This window comes from Mytilus edulis, chromosome 11, assembly GCF_963676685.1.
Source record: "Mytilus edulis chromosome 11, xbMytEdul2.2, whole genome shotgun sequence".
In the NCBI taxonomy this organism is placed as follows: domain Eukaryota; kingdom Metazoa; phylum Mollusca; class Bivalvia; order Mytilida; family Mytilidae; genus Mytilus; species Mytilus edulis.
In genome coordinates this window covers 78,634,355-78,656,692 of record NC_092354.1, presented here as the reverse complement: position 1 = coordinate 78,656,692, position 22,338 = coordinate 78,634,355, and the positions used below count along the sequence as shown (strand labels likewise).

General features: G+C 34.0%; 1 protein-coding gene across 1 annotated transcript; it reads right to left on the bottom strand.

Moving 5' to 3' along the window:
- Window positions 1-315: 315 nt before the first annotated feature.
- LOC139496345 (phytanoyl-CoA hydroxylase-interacting protein-like) lies at window positions 316-22,105 on the bottom strand. The gene is made up of 8 exons (XM_071284864.1): window positions 22,053-22,105; window positions 18,449-18,641; window positions 13,467-13,740; window positions 12,527-12,556; window positions 9,408-9,481; window positions 6,202-6,404; window positions 4,838-4,989; window positions 316-4,089 (listed from the first exon to the last, which is right to left on the bottom strand). The coding sequence occupies exons 2-8, from the start codon at window positions 18,479-18,481 to the stop codon at window positions 3,404-3,406; spliced, it is 1,452 nt and encodes a 483-aa protein (XP_071140965.1). The 5' UTR covers window positions 18,482-18,641; window positions 22,053-22,105; the 3' UTR covers window positions 316-3,403.
- Window positions 22,106-22,338: the final 233 nt, after the last annotated feature.

The following is a 22,338-nucleotide window of genomic DNA, read 5'->3' as shown; positions in this document are numbered from 1 at the left end:
ATGACATTGGTAATACATGTAGTATATATGGCCCGACTTGTTTCAGTCACAACACGTCATAGGCATGATAGGGTTTAACCAATTTCACAAACTAGTACGCATACTAGTACGCATAAACCTCCCTTGTGCCTTACCTCATTGCAAAACAAAGAAGCCAAATTGATACTGTAATAAGCTAAGAGTCATATGAGAAAAAAACAATAATTATAAACTTATTCAAAATCATTTATAAAATAGTATTAATGTCAATATCTCTTGCAAGGTACATTTTGACACAAAATATTCAATCTTCATTGGAGTTCTACAAAGCAATATTCTTTGCATTTTTATTAGACATTTCAAATGAATATCACATATGTTAGGGCATGATTAGCTTCATTAGTGATTATAATATAAATGTGTGTAACATTATTATCGGTTCTAATTGGTATCCAAACTACTTTTCATCCTCAACATAATTTAAGCAAAATGTGAGTAAAATGTATAACGTCCAGTTATACATTTTACTCACATTTTGCTTAAATTATTAGTCAATATCAAAATTAATTAACAGAAAATTGAAATCCCGATACACTATAACCATGAAGATATTTTTCATCTGTTGAAATATTGAAACTCTTTTATCTATTAATTTAAATCTTTTATACAAAAACTTTAATTTTCTCAACATATTGTGTCCGATCTGAAATTAACTTTTCTTTAAAACGAACGGATGTCAAGTTGGTTCAAAATTCAACATTCAATTTTTACATTCAACATTCAATTTTCTTTTGGTAGCATTCATTTTCAACAAACATTCAATCTTCGATTTGAGCATTTAACATTCAAAATATGTTTTTTTTTTGTTAAACGTTTTTTTTTCATTTATTTGTTTTGTTTTGTTTTTTTTAATTTTTAACAATGGTTTTCAACATTCAAAATTCGTTTCCAACGTTCGATTTTTAACATTCATTCAACATTCAACATTCGTTTTCAACATTCACTATTCGTTTTCAACAATCACTATTCGTTTTCAATATACAACATTCGTTTTCAACATTCGCGATTTTCAACTTTTAATTTTCATTAATCAACGTTCGTTTTTAACATTCAATTTGCGTTTCAACATTCAACATTCGATTTAAAAAATTCAACATTCGTTTTCAACAGTCAACATTCGTTTTCAACATTCAATTTTCAACATTTAACATCCGTTTTTAATATTCGATTTCAACATTCAACATTCGTTTTCAACATTCAATATTCGTTAACAATAATCAACATTCAATTTCGACGTTCGAATCTCAGCATTCAACTTTCAACTTTCCTTTTCAACATTCGATTTTCAACATTCAATATTCGTTTTCAACATTCGATTTTCAACATTCGACATTCGTTTTCAAATTCAACATTCGTTTCGAACATTTGATTTTTAACATTCAATATTTATTTTCAATATTCAACATTTGTTTTCTACATTCAATATTCGTTTTCGATATTCAACATTCGTTTTCAACATTCAATATTCGTTTTCAACATTCAACACTCGTTTTCAACATTCAACATTCGTTACCAACATTCAATATTCGTTTACAATATTCAATATTCGTTTACAATATTCAATATTCGTTTACAATATTCAATATTCGTTTACAATATTCAATATTCGAATACAATATTCAACATTCAATTATCAACTTTTGATTTTCAATAATCAACATTCGTTTTCAATATGTAACATTTGTTTTTATCAATCATTCGTTGCCAACATTCAACATTCATTTTCAATATTCGATCTTTAACAATCAATATTCAACTTACGTTTTCAACATACAAAATTCTATGTTGAAAACGAATTGTCAAATGTTGAAAACGAATGTCAAATGATGAAAACGAATGTTGAATGTTGAAATTGAATGTTGAAAATCGATTTTTGAATGTTAAAAATTAATGCTACAAATAATTTTATTTTCTAATGTTGAATGTTGAATATTAAATATTGAACCTACCTGACATCTGTTTAAAAAGAATTTTTGTTATTACTAAGTATAATTAAATTCAAATACGTTTTGTACAACAAAAATCAGAATTAAAAAAATTGTACAAACGTACGACAAAGTTTTTAAATTAGCTATATTTAAAATATTTTTGTTTTCGCCTTGTTCACATCGAGGCGTTTCAAAATACAAAATGCATACCTCATAAAAAAGAAACACTTACTTTTGTACAATATAAAATACAATATTGGTACAGCATAAAAGTTTGTACAAATAAACAGTTAGGTGAAATGCATAAAATCAACAGGGTCAAAAATTTGGAGATTTGCAACAATCATCAAAGGCAATAGATTAGGTTACAGGATCTCACATTCACGTTCTTATTATATATAAAAATGTTTCATACACTATTTATTACAATCACCTATGCACCATCCATATATTCAAATACGTACATACAATGTACATTGAATGGATTGATAGTTTCAAAAAGAAAGTTTCGCAATGACATAGTTTGAGTTCTGGAAAATTTCTTTTACCATCGCGATGTCAAGGAAACAGATAAATTTTCTCAAATGATTAATAATATTAAAACATTCTCATATAAGATCTTGATCGAAGTGACGACTTTAAAATATACAAGGCTCAAACGAAAATAGAGTTAGAAAACATATAGCCATATAGAGGTCAGTATAGGAAGTTCAGTTATAAGTAGTTTGAAGGCGAAGGGAAATTTCTAATCTCTAGATTCCTGAGCCAGGCTAAAATTCTGTAATTATGGCGAAGGTGCACGAGCACAATTTCCTACATAAACCAACCGAATGTAACATGTCATCTGACCGTAGACTTTTAAATCTTTTATTTCATTTAGCCACTTCAATCTAGTTATCTTTTATTAGACTTGTAAGTACACGAGAACATTTTCACTGCCATTAATTTCATGTAATTTAAACTCATGTGAATCTCTCTCAAACGAGGTTATACATAAACTCACTTGAAATCAAATCATGTGAATTTAACATGAATCTAATATGAAACTAACGTGAAATTTACACGAAAAACACATGATTTTTTTTCACATGAAATTGACGTGAATTTGTTTAAAATCATGAAAAATACCTGCTTTTTAAAAAAAAAGTTCACATAAAATTCATGTGAAAAATGTCACCCAAGACTCATGTGAATCACAATTAACGTGAAATTTACATGAGTTCGAAGTATAAGCTGGTTTGAGGTGAAGTTCAAATAGAAATTTTTAAAATCCAAATGAGCAAATGAGATATTTTTGATGATACCATATGTTTTAACATGGTTAGTCAAATAAGAAATTCAACCGTTTACACTTTCAAAATGCGGCCAATGGAAATAACACAAACTGAAATTACGTCATATCGAAAGCAATCGATCACACTCCTTCAATTTAACGCTTAGCTTGTTCTAACATTACAAAGATCACAGTCATCTTTCTTTGGTATGCCTCCTTCGACACTGGATCCTCTACCTGCTAACTGTACATCGGAGTACATGGTCGCACCCGGAAGTAAGCTCATTGCCATCAGATCTATAGGCTCTGTATAGAATATTTCTATCACAGCGTTCAATGTCACTAGAACTTTCTGCACACCGTCTAACGTTGTCAGTTGCAGGAAAGGATTACTGTATGCGTTCAACTGAACTAGATTCTTGTCACAGAATTGATCTGATTCAGATCCGGGCTTTGTTAACACGATTGTGACATAATGAACAACATTGTTATAGCAATAAAAGTCGGCAAAGTACATTTTCACATTTTCATTCAACAGCAATGTAGACCGAACATACAACCGCCGAGTGCCGAAAATTGAGGTCTTTGGTGGTTTTAGAGTGGAAGGCAGTAAGAGTGCACTAAAGAAAATACCTTCAATGTTTTCATTTACAATAGAATACCGATCGCCATTATTATCCTTAAGATTTGGATACATGATACCATCACTGTCGTTCGTCATGATAGCATCAAAATACTTTATTGATTTGTTCCTGTAGAAATAAGGAATAGCAGCTATTCGTTGTTCACGGCGATGTACGAATTCAATTGCCTTTAATCTCATCTCATTCAGTTCTTGTTTTGTAAAATCTGTTGGCAAATATAAAAAGAAAAATATATTTAGTTTCTATTATCAATTGATTAAATGACAGTTTAAAGAGGTAGTTCTAAACTATTATTGAAGAAAATTTGAAAAGGAAAGGCAGATATTCAATTAAGACTCTAAACTTGTCTATCGTCACTACAACAACTGCAGTCTTCACGCTAAACATTTGAATCCACAAGCCCAAAGCTCACATTTACCAATTTTAAGATGGATTTTGTTTGCTTGTCGAGTACAATTTCACAAGCCGGGCAGCAATTTGATAAACCATGGCTGAAGGACTTGTGGTTAAGCGTGACGACTGCAACTGTGTGAATTAAAGTCATCAAAGATACCAGGCTTATATTTTTAGTGCTAAACATGCTGTTTGTGAAATAAGACACACAAGATGCCCTCGAAATACCATTTCAGTGACGAGACTGAAAAAGCAATGAAATTCACAACCGTAAAGCTCAATCCGACTACGGCCCCTGGGAAGACTTATATATACAATAGTATGTGTTTCACGATCAGTCAATTTACAGAAAACGATCAAGCACATGAGCGCCCACTACTGAAAAAAAATCATCGTTTACACATTTACCACTAGTGAGGGCTATAATTACCATCCAAGAATTAATGTACGGCAACAGTGGATAATAGAGAAATCGTGCCCCGTTTCCACAAACATTAACCACTATTACACCACCTACATTAATTCATTAACTTTACTTAAGTGCAGTCTGCAATACTTACAAATACTTGTAACTTTTTCCTTGGTAACCTGAACTAGACCGTGTGGACGAACTTCCTCAGGTAAGCACACTGCATTGTTGTTATCGTCTGTCATAGAACCCACATCTAACCAATATGAATTACTGTTGTAGGAAGAGTAAAGTACGATACATCTGAAACATAATGAATCATTTTCTTCTTTATTAACAAGTAAAATCGTAAAAATTCTGAACTCCGAGGAAAATTCCAAAACGAAACGTCCCTAATCAAATGGCGAAATCAAAAGCAATTAAGCTCAAACACACCAAACAGATGGATAACAACTGCCATATTCCTAAGTTGGTACATGCATTATAACATTTTAATATGTTTAAACAATAACTAGCTTAATACATTTGATAGGATGCAATACATTGACACATGATGTTAACATGACAAGAAGAGTAAAAGGCCTCTTCTTAACATTTAACATAATATCAAAATACTTCTCGGGTACAGATTTTAATTTAAGGAAGTTGCTCAAACGTTTTTCTGGCTTACTTAATATTCATCCCTTTTTGTTAAAACAAACTCATCGTAAATTTTATATATACGCCAGTTAAAACAGCGAGATGACTTATTTTTAGGTTGAAGCCAACACCCTTATTAATGGAACATTATAAACGAAAACATAAAAAGCATTAAGAATAAATCTAGAATTAATCCGCGTAATGTATTCTTAAATGTCGATAACATAAACTAAGTACTTGGGCACTTTATTCTCTTCTAGGGCAATATCGTAATATTACAGTATATAATAAAAAAAAACTGTGGTCTGTATATGATAAATATCCGTTGTTACAATATAGTTTTTTCTTGAATGGATGATAAATATCCAGTAGGTAATATATCAACTACACTAAGAATGCAAAGATGGCAATGTAGTATTATTATGAACCCTTCTTTATGTGACAATCGACCCTAGCTTAATCTTTTTAAAGTGTTAAAGAAAAGGGATCGACCGAAAGGACGACTTTCCATCCTTTTTGGAGACATGATTCTCGTCATACTCTTTCAAAATGTTAACGTGTGTCGAATGATCAGCAAATGTGAAGATATATATATCTCGATTTAAGATTAATCTCATAACACCAAACTACAAATCACCGAAGAAAATAACTTATCTAATAAACTTCAGGAAAACATCTATTGAGATGACTGGGTTTTTCGCAATCAATTCACTTAAAATGCCCTAAACATGACGTTAAAAAAACCAGTATGAACAAATATACCGACTTCCAAGATAAAGAGAAGTCTATTTGACCTGACAAAACCAAACCCTCGGTTATATCAACTATTAAAATCGCAATTGAACCATATAATTGTTGATAGCTATGTATAATAACCTGTATTCCTTTCCCGGTTGAAGAGTGAATGGTATACTCTTAAAACTCCAATTTCCCTGAGTAAATATCAAATACAGCTGATGATTTTGCATATGTTGTAATACAATAAGTTTTTGTGTATATTGGTCCTCTTCGTGGCTAGACGGGGTCTTTACCCAGTATCGGGATCCGTGTTTATGAGAAACCTGAACATCAGGTCCGTTCTAAAATGTAAAGTTAAGACATGATTCTTTCATATGCAAAAGACAGCTGTGAGTTGGGTTCCAAATAAAGGCAACAGTAGAATACCGCAGTTCGGAAGTCATAAATCGATTGTGAGAAAACAAATCCGTGTTATGAACGAAAAATAATGAACATTTACTTTTAAGACCATGTGTGAGAAGAAGAAAAACATTGTTTATCCTTGACAGCAAAGAAAGAAATATATTGTGTAAAAAAACAGTATATCCAACATTGCATGCACTTTTCAGGCAAATTCATATTTTTTTCCATTCACGTATTAGTAATTGCATGTTCTCGAACAAATGCTTTGTTATGGCACCTTCAAGTACGACATTGAAATGAACATTCCAATAGCTAACATGCCTATTAAATTTTCCTTATAATTTAATATTTGGATTGTAAAAAATCGGAATTCTATTTTTTCAATGTTTGATTAATTGATAACCATTATAACTGGAGCAAATAGTGGTAACGTCGTCTCTGCTACATGACGCTGCTATTTATATACTAGTACCCGTTGAAAATTAAGCGACATTCGGCAAACCTCGTGTGACTTGCACTCGGAACTTTTCTGATCTCATTCTTTAGCAGATTATTCTTAGGTCTTGCCAATTGGTATAGGGGTGAAAAAATATAAACAACAGTAGCATACCGCTGTTCAATAATAAATCGATGAGAGAAAACAAATCCACACTACACATACACTACTTATCTCATTGGGTTAAAATTAGCGACGTCTCTACTGTTTTAAGTTGACAACGCTAAGTTTCAAGATAACTGCAATGCACAACTGGTATCTATCTTAAATTTTTCAAACAAAGTCACAGAAATGGCCTGTTCTGTCATCGTTTTTTACTCTAATTGCCCGTGTTGGTAGGGATCTTTTGGAATACATTTTTATGTTGATTCTAAATAATTTGTTCAATTTTGCCAATTACATGTAATTGAGAGAAGATTTCTAGAAGTTTTTTACTTTATAGAAGGTTTTTTTAATCTTAAAAACGGACATAACTAACACAGGCCCTTGACCACGTTGTTTTAAAATGCTCGATGAAGTTTTGCAATTTAATGCCAAATTATATTACAGATTCGCGATATTCTTAAAATGATTCTAATCCAGACGCAGTCAGTTTCACAAAAGTATAAAAATCACAAAGTTAAAAATGTGGAAGCAAGAAAAAATATAGAATAAAGATGTGAGCCCTAAAATATCAAATTGTTTGGAGCTCTCACATTATCGCTCACCAGAGATAGTTGTGTTACTATGTTGACTATTCTAAAAATATTTACCAGTGGGTTGGGTCGCTGTCATCTATACCAATACACAATCAACATGGTAAATAACAACCTTCTCTTATGTAGTAAATTCATGTTGGATTAATGTTAATTAATTTGACTATTATGAGAAAAGGCTTTATAATAACACATTTAAACGTTTAATTTAAACCATATAATTTGTTCATTTCAAAGACTCTTTATTTCTTTGGATTTATTGATAATTGCCATACATGTGGCAGTATCTTTTAATATGAGTTTTTGTTATTTTACTAGGCAATTTTCATTTCTAGTTTCGTTTTTTTTCCCAACAGGGTCCTTTATTAAATAACTAAACTTCTACAACTAATTCAGATTTTACTTCCTTCCCTTTAAACCTATAATTCCTAAATAATAACACATGCATTCTTGCTATATGTATAAAAATTCTATCTATCTCTGTTTTACTCTACGCCATTATTTTCACAAATTTGACATCACCATTTCTGACAGGAGATCAGGGAATCCGTGAATATCACGTGCGATTTCACAACACCAAAGACTTTTAAAAACAGTTTAAAACGCGGACTTTTCACTGGTTTTTATCTATTTGGTTCTTACAGACCCGCGTGTTGTAAGGAATGGAACAAGACGTTCTAGAAATACCATCAAATATTTATATATATACGATTCCTTGCTATCTATTCCGACATAGCCTTCCCAGTGCTGGTATGCTAATACTAGAATGACAGACACTTCGTGTATTACTCTAATTATTTTAATATCTGGTTTGGTACATGTATTTCTTTTCACCCTACCTGTCTTCATCTGAAACATAGTTACCAATTCGCCTGGAATATGAATAGACGATTCGATTTGGCACAGCATTCGATTCTAAGGTCACGTCGAATCTTCTCAACTACTAGTAGCAGCCAAATTGTATTAGTATCAAAATATGTCCATAAAGTTAATAATGATAAAACATGCAATAAATATACTTTAGATTCTTTGTTATTCGAGGGTAAACCAATATTCATGAATTTTGTGGGTTTGTTTTTCGTTGGATTCCAATCACCGTTCATTTCATGAAACACCAATTTACTATGGATTTTTGCAAGCGCAAATGGATAGTGGGGGATGGTTTTAATCATACTTGGATGATTGTCACGTATAATTTCATGAAAGGTAAACAATGAATTTAGCAACTGAAACAAATCATATGTCCGTGCAGATACAATGTTACCACAATTCATGAAAATTGGAACGCGCGAATATAATCGAGTCCTCAGTATATAATCTATCTTTTGTATAAAATAGTAAGATGTATCATCATCTGAAATCTGGCCAAACTGTACAAAAAGATGCTGCTTGAATCTAGAAAAAGTTGAATGTATTTAATAAAATAAAATATGACAATAGTGAAGGTTAATTAGACTTCCAAAACAAAGCTATCATTTCTAAACTTAGCAAGAAATAAATATGTTTGGAATTTTTACCAAGATCTTTAAAATTTTATTCAAAGATTACTGAAATCCCACACAATTTCAAACTGGTACAAAATAATCAAATCAAAAAATCTTCGCCTGTATTATCATAGTATCACAAGAGCAAATGAAAATCAATCGGATATCAATATTGAGGAAGAAGACAAACTATTGTTTCAATTTTGGCAAAAACTTTTTTCCTCCTGTATTAAGAGCAAAGTTTAAAATAATATATTATGATCTTACCTCGTTTTTCAAATCAAACAATACATCAGCACATCTCTCTCCTACACTTCTATCTAACCTGACGGTTGCTGGTTCTACAGTCAAACAGTGAATATTAACAGTGTGGAAAATGGGGAAACTAACATTAGGATCTGCATGGGATATGATTAACGGGGGATAGTTCTACATAATAGTAACAGTAAAAATTATCGGTGTCAAAATAACATAAGGATATTAACATTAAAACCTGCAGAGGTTTACTTTTTGGATGCTGGTTATATAGTCCAACAACTGTGGATGTTTTCAATGTCAAAATAAAATGAGGGAACCAACATGAGGACCTGGATGGTGTTTACAACATAGAACACATAGGACAAAATAAAAGAAATGAATAGTAATTGGCAAACCAAATAAAGATTTAAGATAAATTAAGTGGCTAATACATTTGAAGAATAAAAAATGAAGATCATCTCATCCAGACCCAGGAACGCTCAAAGCCGAATATTTGAAAGTCAAGGATGCATAAGAACCACAAAGGTAAAGAGTTAATAAAAGAGGGACGAAAGATACCAAAAGGACAGTCAAACTCATAAATCTAAAACAAACTGACAACGCCATGGCTAAAAATGAAAAAGACAAACAGAAAAGCAATAGTACACACGACACAACATAGAAAACTAAAAAATAAACAACACGAACCCCACCAAAAACTAGGGGTGATCTCAGGTGCTCCGGAAGGGTAAGCAGATCCTGCTCCACATGTGGCACCCGTCGTGTTGCTTATGTGATTACAAATCCGGTAAATAGACTAATTCGGTAGGTCACATTCATGAAAGGGAAGGGGATTGTAGTTACGACGATAGTAGTTAATAAAGAGTACATGACAGAAAATTGGAAAATTAATATGAGGTCAACTTTGAGTTGAAACCTTACTTTCTTGCTAATTCTATAAATTTATCAACGACCAACATTTTCTAAATTGGATTCGTCTGAAGCACTTTTCTTGACTTACCTTTCAAAAACTCAGCAAGCAGAATATTTAAAACTGTGTATGAGAACAAAAGCAGTTGATGATCTACGACCAAAAGGACCTCAACAACATTAGCTAAATCCATCTAAGATTATCTTTGCATGAAGAAGATTTCGTTCTTTATGATTCTTGAATTCATAATCAGACAAATGCAATAGACTAAGGAATCTGTTTTCATGATGGAACGCTTATTATGAGTATGACTAAAGAGTCAGTATTTTTTTATAATAGGACTTATCAAAGAGTATGTTGTCATGGCGGAACTTATAATGCGAGTATAACTAAGAATTCGGACTATATATCGAGATTTCAACTATACACATGGAAAAAAGTATTGCAACACCTTGATTTTTTAAAACTTGAAAAATCAGTCTCTTATTTTGGATGGAATATGATAAAATAATTGTAAAATAATATTGAAACGTAGTTAATGATGACATTGGCATTAAAACGAACAAAAAATTAATGAAAAAAAAAAGTTTTATCTAACCAAAATTTTTATAACAAAATGAAGTGTTTTTGGTACAAAAAAATGCATTTTACAACTTTTGCTGTAGTCGAACTTTACAATGTCAGACATTTCAAAATTAAATCTTTAGATGATTGTTCACATCATGGTTGATCGTTATACGCCAAAGAATTAGTACTTTGTGCGCAGCCTCCATTCAAACAGATAACCGCATCTTAACGTCTTCTGATTCCTGCCATAAGTCGACTAATTTGTTGCTAAGGTAGCAGCAACCATTCTTGACGAAGGGTATTGTTTATTTCATTACGTGTTTGAACTGGGATGTCCTTTCGTGCACTTTACGCCCAATAGTGTACCATATATGCTCGATATGGTTCAAATTCGGACTACGATTGGGCTAAGGAAGATAAACCGAATTCCATTGGAACAATGGATCTTCCTCCACGACGCCAATTTCCAACTTTGGCGAACTCTGCACTATATTGGATACGCGAATCTGTGTGTCTGTTCGTAGGCAAAGGTCCTGAAATGGTATTATCGCACGATAACCAGTAGAGATGAGCCAATCTCGAACAGTTCTTGTTTAAAGGCTCCTGTATGGTCATCACTCTCTTTGTAGGATTGTATTGTTTGCAATGGGTTTCCTTCTGACCAACATTCATTGTTCTTGATTTTCACTAGCAGATGTTATGGGGGGTCTTCTTGACCTCGGAAGGTCTTTAACATCGTTTCTTGACTGATTTTTATTCTCAAAACGACTTATAGTGGAATGGTGATGACCAACAATACGTGCAATTGTCACAGCGACATACCTGCTTCCCTCATGTGATTATCTGCAATCTTGCTGCAGTTATGAGTTGTGGATGACCAATTACAAGGTCTCAATCACATAAAATTATAAACTTGGTTATTTTAAGTGTTGAAAACAATGAGGATAAAAACAGCTGTTTTAGTGTTTACAAGTACAGTACCTGCATGTGCAGATAAGAACTGATAGAGTCGATATTTATTGATTAAACTCAGGTGACATTTGAAGCTATTAAACCAAGAGTTCCAAATGGTGAAGTTGAAATCATCCCTTCGTAAATTTTACGGACGCCATCACGAGTTGGTTGACCGTTATGGAATAACCGTTTCACAAATGATATCGGATATGTTCCTTACGTCGTAACTACAATCCCCTTCCCTTTCATGAATTTGACCTACCGAATTAGACTATTTACCGGATTTGTAATCACATAAGCAACACGACGGGTGCCGCATGTGGAGCAGGATCTGCTTACCCTTCCGGAGCACCTGAGATCACCCCTAGTTTTTGGTGGGGTTCGTGTTGTTTATTCTTTAGTTTTCTATGTTGTGTCATGTGTACTATTGTTTTTCTGTTTGTCTTTTTCATTTTTAGCCATGGCGTTGTCAGTTTGTTTTAGATTTACGAGTTTGACTGTCCCTTTGGTGTCTTTCGTCCCTCTTTTCTTTGAATAATGTTTAATTAGTTCTATTTCAACAAATTATTTAACAAAAAAATTAAAAGTGTTTTTTTTTAATTTGAATTTCAATTTGGTGTTGCAATATACTTTTTTCCATGTGTATACTAAGAGGAGAAAACCCTACATACATTTTGATGTCCGTTATATATCTTACCATCTGTATCTGTAGATTCTGTCTCTTTATCTGAAAAGCACAAACCGATACAAAAATTAAATATAAAAAAGAAGATGTGGTATGATTGCCAATGAGACAACTCTACACAAGATACCAAAATGACACAGAATTTAACAACTATAGGTCACCGTACGGCATTCAACAAAAAGCAAAGCCCATACATCATAGTAAGCTATAAAAAGCCCCGAAATGCCAATGTAAAACAATTCAAAAGAGAAAATACATTTGTATAATAAAATGACTCGTCTAAGCATTGATTATTACTGGTTGATGTATTGACAGTTTTTCAGTAAAACTATTCAAAATGAGACCATGCAGCTAATTCAGTTACTGACCTTAAACTGACCTAAATAGATAACTATGGAAATAAGATTTATATCAAGAGACCATTGAAAACTGATATGTACACAGTGTTAATGCTATTTTACAAAAATTGGACAAGAAATCTAGGATGCATAACAACATTACAAAAGATAAAATTTCGAAGCAACTACTATTCTAATGCAACATAGTTGTAACGTTCATTTTGATTGGATAACGTCACTTATTTACATGGCATCAATTGACAATTGATGCTATGGGACGTACGCGCAAACGCAGACGGCATATGACAGATTTTAATTACATGTTTTAACGTTGTTTTCTGTCAGTTTCATTAGAATGGAGATAACTATATTGTATTTTAAGCTCCGACGGCATCAATTGGGAATTTGATGGTCGCAAATACCCGTTTACTGTCTCCGTTAACGCGTCACCAGTAAACTTAATTTGCGACCATCAAATCCCCAATTGATGCCGTCGGAGCTTAAAATACAATACAGTTATCTCCTAAGTATACGGGTTTCAGTTGCACATGCTAGAAAGCACCAAATGTTCTACGAATTATTTTGTGTCTTGTCTACAGAATTATTGCACACACCTTCTTTAACAATATCAAGTGTACCCTCAGCCACCACTGTGTAATAAGCCTGTACTCCTTCTCCAAACTTTTGTAGTCCCAGTATTTGCATGGTAACAGGCCCAGAGTCCGGAGCAGTCTTGATTTCTAGGAAGACATCTTTGTCATACTTTGGCAGATCGATCAGCTGGTGTTGAACAACATTGTTATCTGTGACAGACACTATGTAGAATATGGCTTGTACGTTGTTTGTGAAATATAATGGCCAAGTACTAAAATCCTGTAGATCTTTACCCTAAAGGAAACATTCAATTATTTAATGTCAAGCCAATCTGCGTAATCAACCTTTGTTGTCATATCTTGCAAGCACGGCTTTGACACATGATCTGTATTTTCTGTAAAGAATTAGACATAACATCGCTGATTTACCACTTGATGAGTTTATTTACAAACACTGGGTCGATGCTACTGCTGGCGGAGTTTTAATTCCCCGGGGCTATCACCAGCTCAGTAGTCAGCACTATAATTAATATGGTCATATTTATAAATTTACTGTTACAACTTTTGAACTTTTGAAATACTAAGGCTTTTCTACCTCATGACTAGATTACCATAGCTGTATTTGGCAAAACTTTTAGGAATTTTGGTCCTCAATGCTCTGCAACTTCGTACTTTATTTGGCCTTTTAAACATTTTCGGATTCGAGCGTCACTGATGAGTGTTTTGTAGACGAAACGCGCGCCTAGTTTTTAGCTCTTCCTACTAAATGGTGTGATTGTCATTCGTTGGAAACTCAAGTATGAAGTTTTTCTTTTTATGAACAGAAGAAGTCGGCAAGAAAAGCACAATTGGTGTTCATGTGAATGCAGATTATTTGTTGAAAAACACGTCATCCGTATGTACAAAAAAAATGATAATATGTTATAAATTGTATGCGTCCGTAGCGCTTTTCTGATTTTAGATTCACCAGGATTGCCAAAAGCCGAATATTTGAAAGCAAGGACGAATATTAACAGAAAACGTTAAATACCTATAAAATTTATAAATTTATAAACGGGCAATTTTAAATTCAGAAATTATTGCGAGGTTTTTATTATTGCGAATAATGCGACAGAATTGTAAACGCAATAATTTAAACTCGCATTTTGAAATATTTTATATGGTTTAAACCGGACCTTTCTCAAAATCGTAAAAATAAAAATCGCATTGAAGTCTAAAATGACAAAATCGCAATAATAAATGCACGCAATAATTTCTGAATTTACAGTAGTTTGTTATAAATCATATCAATACCGAAGTACTGATTACTGAGCTGGTGATACACTTGGGGGACTGATATTCCAACAGCAGAAGCATCTGAGCTGGTGATACCCTTAGGGGATGATATTCCAACAGCAGAAGCATCTGAGCTGATGATACCCTTGGGGGCTGATATTCCAACAGCAGAAGCATCTGAGCTGGTGATACCCTTGTGGGGGACTGATATTCCAACAGCAGAAGCATCTGAGCTGGTGATACCCTTGGGGGACTGATATTCCAACAGCAGAAGCATCTGAGCTGATGATACCCTTGGGGGACTGATATTCCAACAGCAGAAGCATCTGAGCTGGTGATACCCTTGGGGGCTGATATTCCAACAGCAGAAGCATCTGAGCTGGTGATACCCTTGGGGACTGATATTCAAACAGCAGATGCATCTGAGCTGGTGATACCCTTTGGGGACTGATATTCCAACAGCAGAAGCATCTGAGCTGGTGATACCCTTGTGGGACTGACATTCCAACAGCAGAAGCATCTGAGCTGGTGATACCCTTGGGGGCTGATATTCCAACAGCAGAAGCATCTGAGCTGGTGATACCCTTGTGGGGGACTGATATTCCAACAGCAGAAGCATCTGAGCTGGTGATACCCTTGTGGGGGACTGATATTCCAACAGCAGAAGCATCTGAGCTGGTGATACCCTTGGGGGACTGATATTCCAACAGCAGAAGCATTTGAGCTGGTGATACCCTTCAGGAACTGATATTCCAACAGCAGAAGCAGCAACTCAGTGCTGTAAGAAATGATTATAGACGGCCCCAGGCAAAACAGCCGTTGGACGTGAGAGTAATCTCGGACTAATTATAATATGCATGCATCTGAAGCACTTTTCTGGATTTACATTCACCAGGAACGATCAAAGTCGAATATTTGATGACCAATGATGTGTTGTCAACCATGATAAAGGGCTAGGCATCTTGATAGTGTTAGTTTCAGAGAATTTTGTCAATGAATCAGAGTGCTCTTTTTTACAGAGTCAAAAGTTTTAAAACTATTATAACAGAAGCTTATGCATAATTAATGTCAGAACATTTGAATCGCACTGGTCGTAGAATATGTGGTTCCACAATAACTCGGTTCTCCGAAGCCCTGCTTAATTAATTGATGTTAATAATTTTGAAAGCGGTTACTGTACATTTAGAGATAAACAAATAGAACGATATTTGTAAGGACACTTATGTGATTTAGGTTTCAAATACACTGAAGGAAATTCCCATCCTTCATCTTTGGTCGAAATTCCAAAAGAACACGGAACAGACATATGATGAGTCAGGATTACCTATTTTACAAGTGTCATAGTGTAGATGTTGAGCTTCCAAATTAATTGTCAATGTTTAAGTCCAACAATTTTATTTAATATAGTGCACACATATATATGCATGTTGTTTGGATCTCTATCTGCGGGAAGAACCATGTATTCGTCATAGAGGTAGGATACGTGTTTGGCATTTGGTGTTTCTAAATACTGATGCAGCAATTGTGTTCATAGACCTATTCAGTGTTTATAAGTATATAAATCTCCTTTCCCGCGTTTAGCCTATTGCCTTATATAGCCCTCAACTGAAATCTGCCATCAGTATTTTGAAGTTGAGTTTCCAACTAATTAATTTAGGTTGACGATATTTGGATAACACATTCGCAGGATATATGTTATTGACAATGATCAGGTCACCAATAATAAAGCGGCCAAGCCTGGAAATACATAAATGTCAACTTACACAGGTGCATCAGGAAGTTTAGACTTGAAGTCGGCAATATTGAGATCAAAACACACCAAATTTTAACTGAACATATTAGTCGCAATTGGTTTTTGTCGAGCCTGCGACTTTTATCGCAAAAAGCTGACATAGGGATAATGATCCGGTGACGGCGGCGGCGGCGTTAGCTTACTTCTTAAAAGCTTTATATTTTAAAAGGTGGAAGACCTGGATGCTTCATACTTTGTTTATGGATGCTTCATGATACGTCAGTCACATGTCCAATGTCCTTGACCTCATTTTCATGGTTCAGTGAAAAAAAAGTGAAGATTTTTTGTAATATAAAATTCTCTCTTATTATAAGTAATAGGATAACTATATTTAGTATGTGCGTACCTTGCAAGGTACTCATGCCCGTCAGTTTTCACTTGACCTAAACCTCATTTCATGGATCAGTGAACAAGGTTAAGTTTTAGTGGTCAAGTCCATATCTCAGATACTTCAAGCAATAAGTCTAGTATATTCGGTGTATGGAAGGACTGTAAGGTGTACATGTCCAATTGGCAGGTGTCATCTGACCTTGACCTCATTTTCATGGTTCAGTGGTCAAAGTTAAGTTTTTGAGTTTTGGTCTTTTTTTCTTATACTGTATGCAATATGTCTTCTATATTTGGTGTATGGAATGATTGTAAAGTGTACATGTCTAGCTGGCAGGTGTCTTCTGACCTTGACCTCATTTTCATGGTTCAATGGTAAAAGTTAAGTTTTTGAGTTTTGGTCATTTTTTCTCATACTATATGCAATAGGTCAACTATATTTAGTGTATGGAAGGACTGTAAGGTGTACATGTCCAACTGGCAGCTGTCATCTGACCTTGACCTCATTTTCATGGTTCAGTGGTATAGTTAAGTTTTTGTGTTTTGGTCTGCTTTTCTTATACTGTATGCAATAGGTCTACTATGTTTGGTATATGGAATGATTGTAAGGTGTACATGTCTAGCTGGCAGGTGTCATCTGACCTTGACCTCATTTTCACGGTTTAGTGGTCAAAGTTTAGTTTTTGAGTTTTGGTCTTTTTTTCTCATACTATATGCAATAGGTCAACTATATACGGTGTATGGAAATATTTAATGATCTATATGTCAGTCGTGCAGGTTTTATTTGATCTTGACCTAGTTTTCACAGTTCATTGCTTAATATTAAGTTTTTGGATTTTGGTCTTTTTTTCTTAAACTGTAATAGGTCAACTGTATTTGATGTATGGAAGAGTTGTTAGCTATACACCTCATTTTCATGGTTCATTAGTCAATGTTTAGTTTTTTTGGTTAATGTCAAGTTTATGTGACAGTTGTAATAACACTTTATATTTAGAACTATCAACATGATATCAATGATAAGTAAAGAAGGCGAGACATTTCAACGTGTGCACTCTTGTTGATATAGTAATAGAAATTGCAAATACAGACGGACCCCCCCCCCCCCCCCCCCCATGGAAAATCAAATGGTTGCTGACTAATTGAGTCTTCAAGCAATTTGACGGTTTAACTCGACGACATTAAATGCTTATGCTTTTTCAGTGACTAAATAATTGTTTTAACAGCTTACTTGGCCCCTTTGATGACAACACAAAAAATATAGCTAAACTCTAACCAAAACATGATTAATATTTATTCAACACAAAAAAACGTTGTTAGAATCTCACTTTATTTTGAAACAATGATTTTTTTTATAGCAATACACTAACATGACTAACCAAAGATTAATCAGCATAAAAAAACCGTTCTCACTTCAATTTGAGACAATGAGAACAAAAATATTTATAGCAATACACTGCCAAAACTTGATTACAAAGTTATTACACACAAGACCAATACAAAAATGGTGCGAATGTGTAGGGTGCGAAAGTGAAAGGGGGCGATCGTGAATTGGCGCGACCCGGATTCATCAAGTCCCCTCTTTTATTGTTCAAATGAGTTGTATACATACCTGAATTCCTTGAATATGTAATATGAAGGCCATATTAGCTGGCCAGCATGGAGCAAGAATTGCTCCTACCGTCAATTGTACCCACTAACTGTAATCATTCACAAATTGTCTGGTTTATTGTGATCTGGTTATGAAAATAAAACAGCGGCACATATAAAATCGTCTAAGAGGTAACCAATATATATATATACTCCTATAAAAGATAATTACAAAAATAATAAGTTGTGGTATGATTACCAATGGTTCAAATTAGTGTGTGTCCGAGGTCCTGGGCTTGTCTTTTCTATATAGGAGAAAACTTTTCGTTTATTAAATTACAAAAGTTAAGTTCCATGACATTTAAGCGATTCGAAAACAGTCTGTATAACCTGAGACTACTATAACACAGTAGTCTCAGGTATAACGGTTCGTTTCGAAATGACGGAATGACCGACACGGGTAGAACTACATTGCCTTAACCACTTTTCGGCAGGGCAATAAATATAATTCAAAAGTCAAGTACCATGACATAAGCTATTAAAAAACAGTCTGTATAACAGTTCGTTTCGAAATCGTGGTACCCGTAAAACTACATGGCCTTGACCACTTTTCGGCAGGGCAATACAAATAATTCGCTGAGTCACGAAAATAAGATCAAAGGACGGAAACATCGAATATATTTAGCTTATCTGTATCCTCGCACTAGGTATGATGGCTCCTGCGACTCGTTTCACAAAAAATATCTTACGAGTATAATTGATCGTACATTTAACTAAATTAAATGTGTATGACTTACGAGTATTTTTCCTCTTAAAGTTTTTTTGTGATAAGAGCCACAGGTCTTCTACCTCATAAAATTAGTATACGTAAGTCTTATACAAATAATTTACGTCACCATGTTGTTATTACTATATCTCGCGGATTCTGAGTTCGTCGAGGTAGAGACAAAAACCCTGAACGAACATCGTAAATATCCGAAATTATTTAGAAGAAAAATCTGAAATTTTCCTCAGGACTTATTTTTGAAAATCCCGAAGCTTCTGATTTGGTTTCATAAAATTCCACGAAGGTTTGGCAATGTAATGGGTGTGTTCAAAATAATTAAACCAGGATCGACTAAATTCTAATTACGACGCCGACGATGACAAATGGATGACGACCCCGGGAATGTAATATCACTATGTCTCGCTTCTTCAATTTTTCTTGCAGTCTGTGGTGTGAGCCAAGGCACCGTGTTAAAGGTCGATAGTTATAATCTTTGCTTTAATTTTACTACACACTGATTTTAAACGTGTTGGCTCACAAGGTAACAGTCCACAGGAAAACGAGTCCCCCTACATGGGCACGTTATTCTGACTCCTGAGCTAACTATACTTATTTTACTCATAAATGTTGTATGCTTAGCGGAGAATTATTGTATGTAATGTATATTTAGTAGTTTGTATTTGGTGCAAATGCTGTATCAATATGTTACTGAAATGTACGCTATGCTCATTTGTCGATACAAGACGGAGACAGATTTTTTTTTTAATTTTGCTTCAGATGCAATCTCGGTTAATCAATCTATGTTCTAAAAAAAATTGCTTCGCTGGGCGCAGCTGGATACGACCGCAGAGGTCCAATCCTGAACAGTTGGGCCAAAAATGGACACAATATTAGCACTTGATACAGGTCTGAATTTGGATTTAAATTTAAAAATATTTGACACATAATACGTTTCTGACACAGAGTAACTGCACATTGTCAAATAACTAAGAATTGGTTATATGATTTGAATTTGTATTCATTTCATTGCTTTTGTGTAATACACTATGCTGTTGCGAATTTACCCCCCCTTTTTTTGCCCTTTTTTTGTTGTAAAAAAAATGATATTTGAAGTTTTCTGTTTAATTTCTTATAACATTTCTTATAACAACCAACCCCCCCCCCCTTCCCCCTTTTTTCCCTTCCCCTTTTTTCCCTTCCCCTTTTTTCCAAAAAAAAATTTATTTCCCTCAAGCTCAATTCAATGGAGTTTGCAACCATAAGTTGTTTAGCAGTGTAAGGGAGGTAATCCCAAAATACACAACATTGTGCTTTAAATGTGATTTTTACACATTCACTCAAATACAAGTTATTGTCTGGAAACAACTAAAATGTTTGTTTGGGCCCCTTTTTTTACCCCTAATTCCTCAACTGTTGATACCATCAGCCCAAAAATCAATCTCAACCTTCCTTTTGAGGTTATAAACCTTGTGTATAAATTTCATGGATATCCGGAAACCAAAGTTCTGTCTTCGGACGACGACAACTGGATACCAATATTAGCGGTCGTATAAGTTAACAATATATATAAGACTATAAACCTTGATGTTGACGCCACTGCGACTACCTGTTTTTGTAACTTGCATTGCAGGCGAGACAAACATATAAGTAACGGAATAACAAAACAAAATATAAAGTTTGAGGTAAGCTGCAGGTGCCCGATTTTCTTAAAATTGTCATTATTAGTGCTAAGACTCAGTTGTCGGTATTCATCTTAAAAAGAGTGTTTTGTTTATATCTTTGTTTTTTTAGAATTCATGTATTTTTTATCCGTTAATTAATATTTTACTTTTTGTGTTAAAACTAGGGAAATTGACTATATAGAGTTAGTGATCCTTTGGCTTTGGGGGTAAAACAGTAAACATTAAGGTTCATCATAAGGAATTGAAAAATATGGCCGTGTTTACACCTCCAAAATTACTATGAGTACAGACAAACTGGTACATCCAGGAAAGTTTTACGGCATGGCAGGAACTAGATATATAAAAGTTATATGAAGTCTACGTTTCAGAAAATTAAAAACTTAAATGGATTTTGATGTTCATTTTTTTCCAGTCTGCAGAAGATAGCAAAATAAACAAACACCCGAGTTTCATTTGATACGGTCCACTCAGTTACACAGTTTAAACCTGTTAAATCACCTATTGTTTACAGGTGTCTATTGTCCATCTATTGTCCATTTAAATCAATACTACTCACAACATTGATTATATGAGGGGAGCTTCTCAATCGTTTTCACTACTTAGTTAATTTTTGCACCTTCTGCAGGAACGAAAAAAAATGGATAGCAAAATCTAGAAAAGTTTATAATTTTCTGAAACACAAAATGCATTTAAAATTTATATATCTAGTTCCTGCCATCCATTAAAACTGTTGCAGGTGTATCATAGGTTAGTCTGTACTCAGAGTAAAATTTGGGGTGTAAATACGGCCATTTTAGCCAAAAGGTTATGATGAACCTTAATCGCGTCTACAAGCGTCGAGAGCTTCAAAACTGATCTCGCGCACCAACGTCGATATATCGATGGCGATCTCTCTACCATTGTATTAAAAAGATATATATGAAGAGGTGGTATGGGCGCCAAGCCAGTAATATGGTATCCACCCTTGATTTCCAATCTGTTCATCGTGAAAGACTCATATTTTTTTTTTATGTATTTCGTGATTAATTTGCAATTAGTATTACTTGTGTAGTTTCTAAAATAAACAAATTTTTGTCATAGACCTGCACATGATAACTGATATCTCACTCGTGTAAACAAACAATGCATTTTAAAATGGTTAAATTAATAAACAAGCGTAGTAAACATATGGTACTCACAGAATCGTTGTTTCAAATTGTGTACACAACATCTGTCACGTGGTTGCCAAATTACGTTCCACACGTACAAGTGTCATAACAGTGGTCAGACACGTGAATTTGTCACACTGCCTGCCTTTTACAAGAAAAATATTAAGTCAAAATCTGTGTGGGAAATAAGATAGGAATATTGCTAATATGTCGCAGGAGTAGAATGAAAAGTTGGAGGGCAACTTCTGAACATCTATTTCAATATTTTTTTGCTATTATAAAAACGTAGCCATGCTAAGATATATATTTGGTTTTC

Bases quoted from the DNA above. Each gene is read 5' to 3' on its own strand.
- LOC139496345 (XM_071284864.1), bottom strand. From the start codon at position 18,481: ATGGCCTTCATATTACATATTCAAGGAATTCAG. The intron at 13,741-18,448 runs GTATGTATACAA...TGTTTCCTTTAG, and splicing joins TACATATTCAAGGAATTCAG to GGTAAAGATCTACAGGATTT. The intron at 9,482-12,526 runs GTAAGATATATA...GTTTGACTGTAG, and splicing joins AGAATCTACAGATACAGATG to AACCAGCAACCGTCAGGTTA.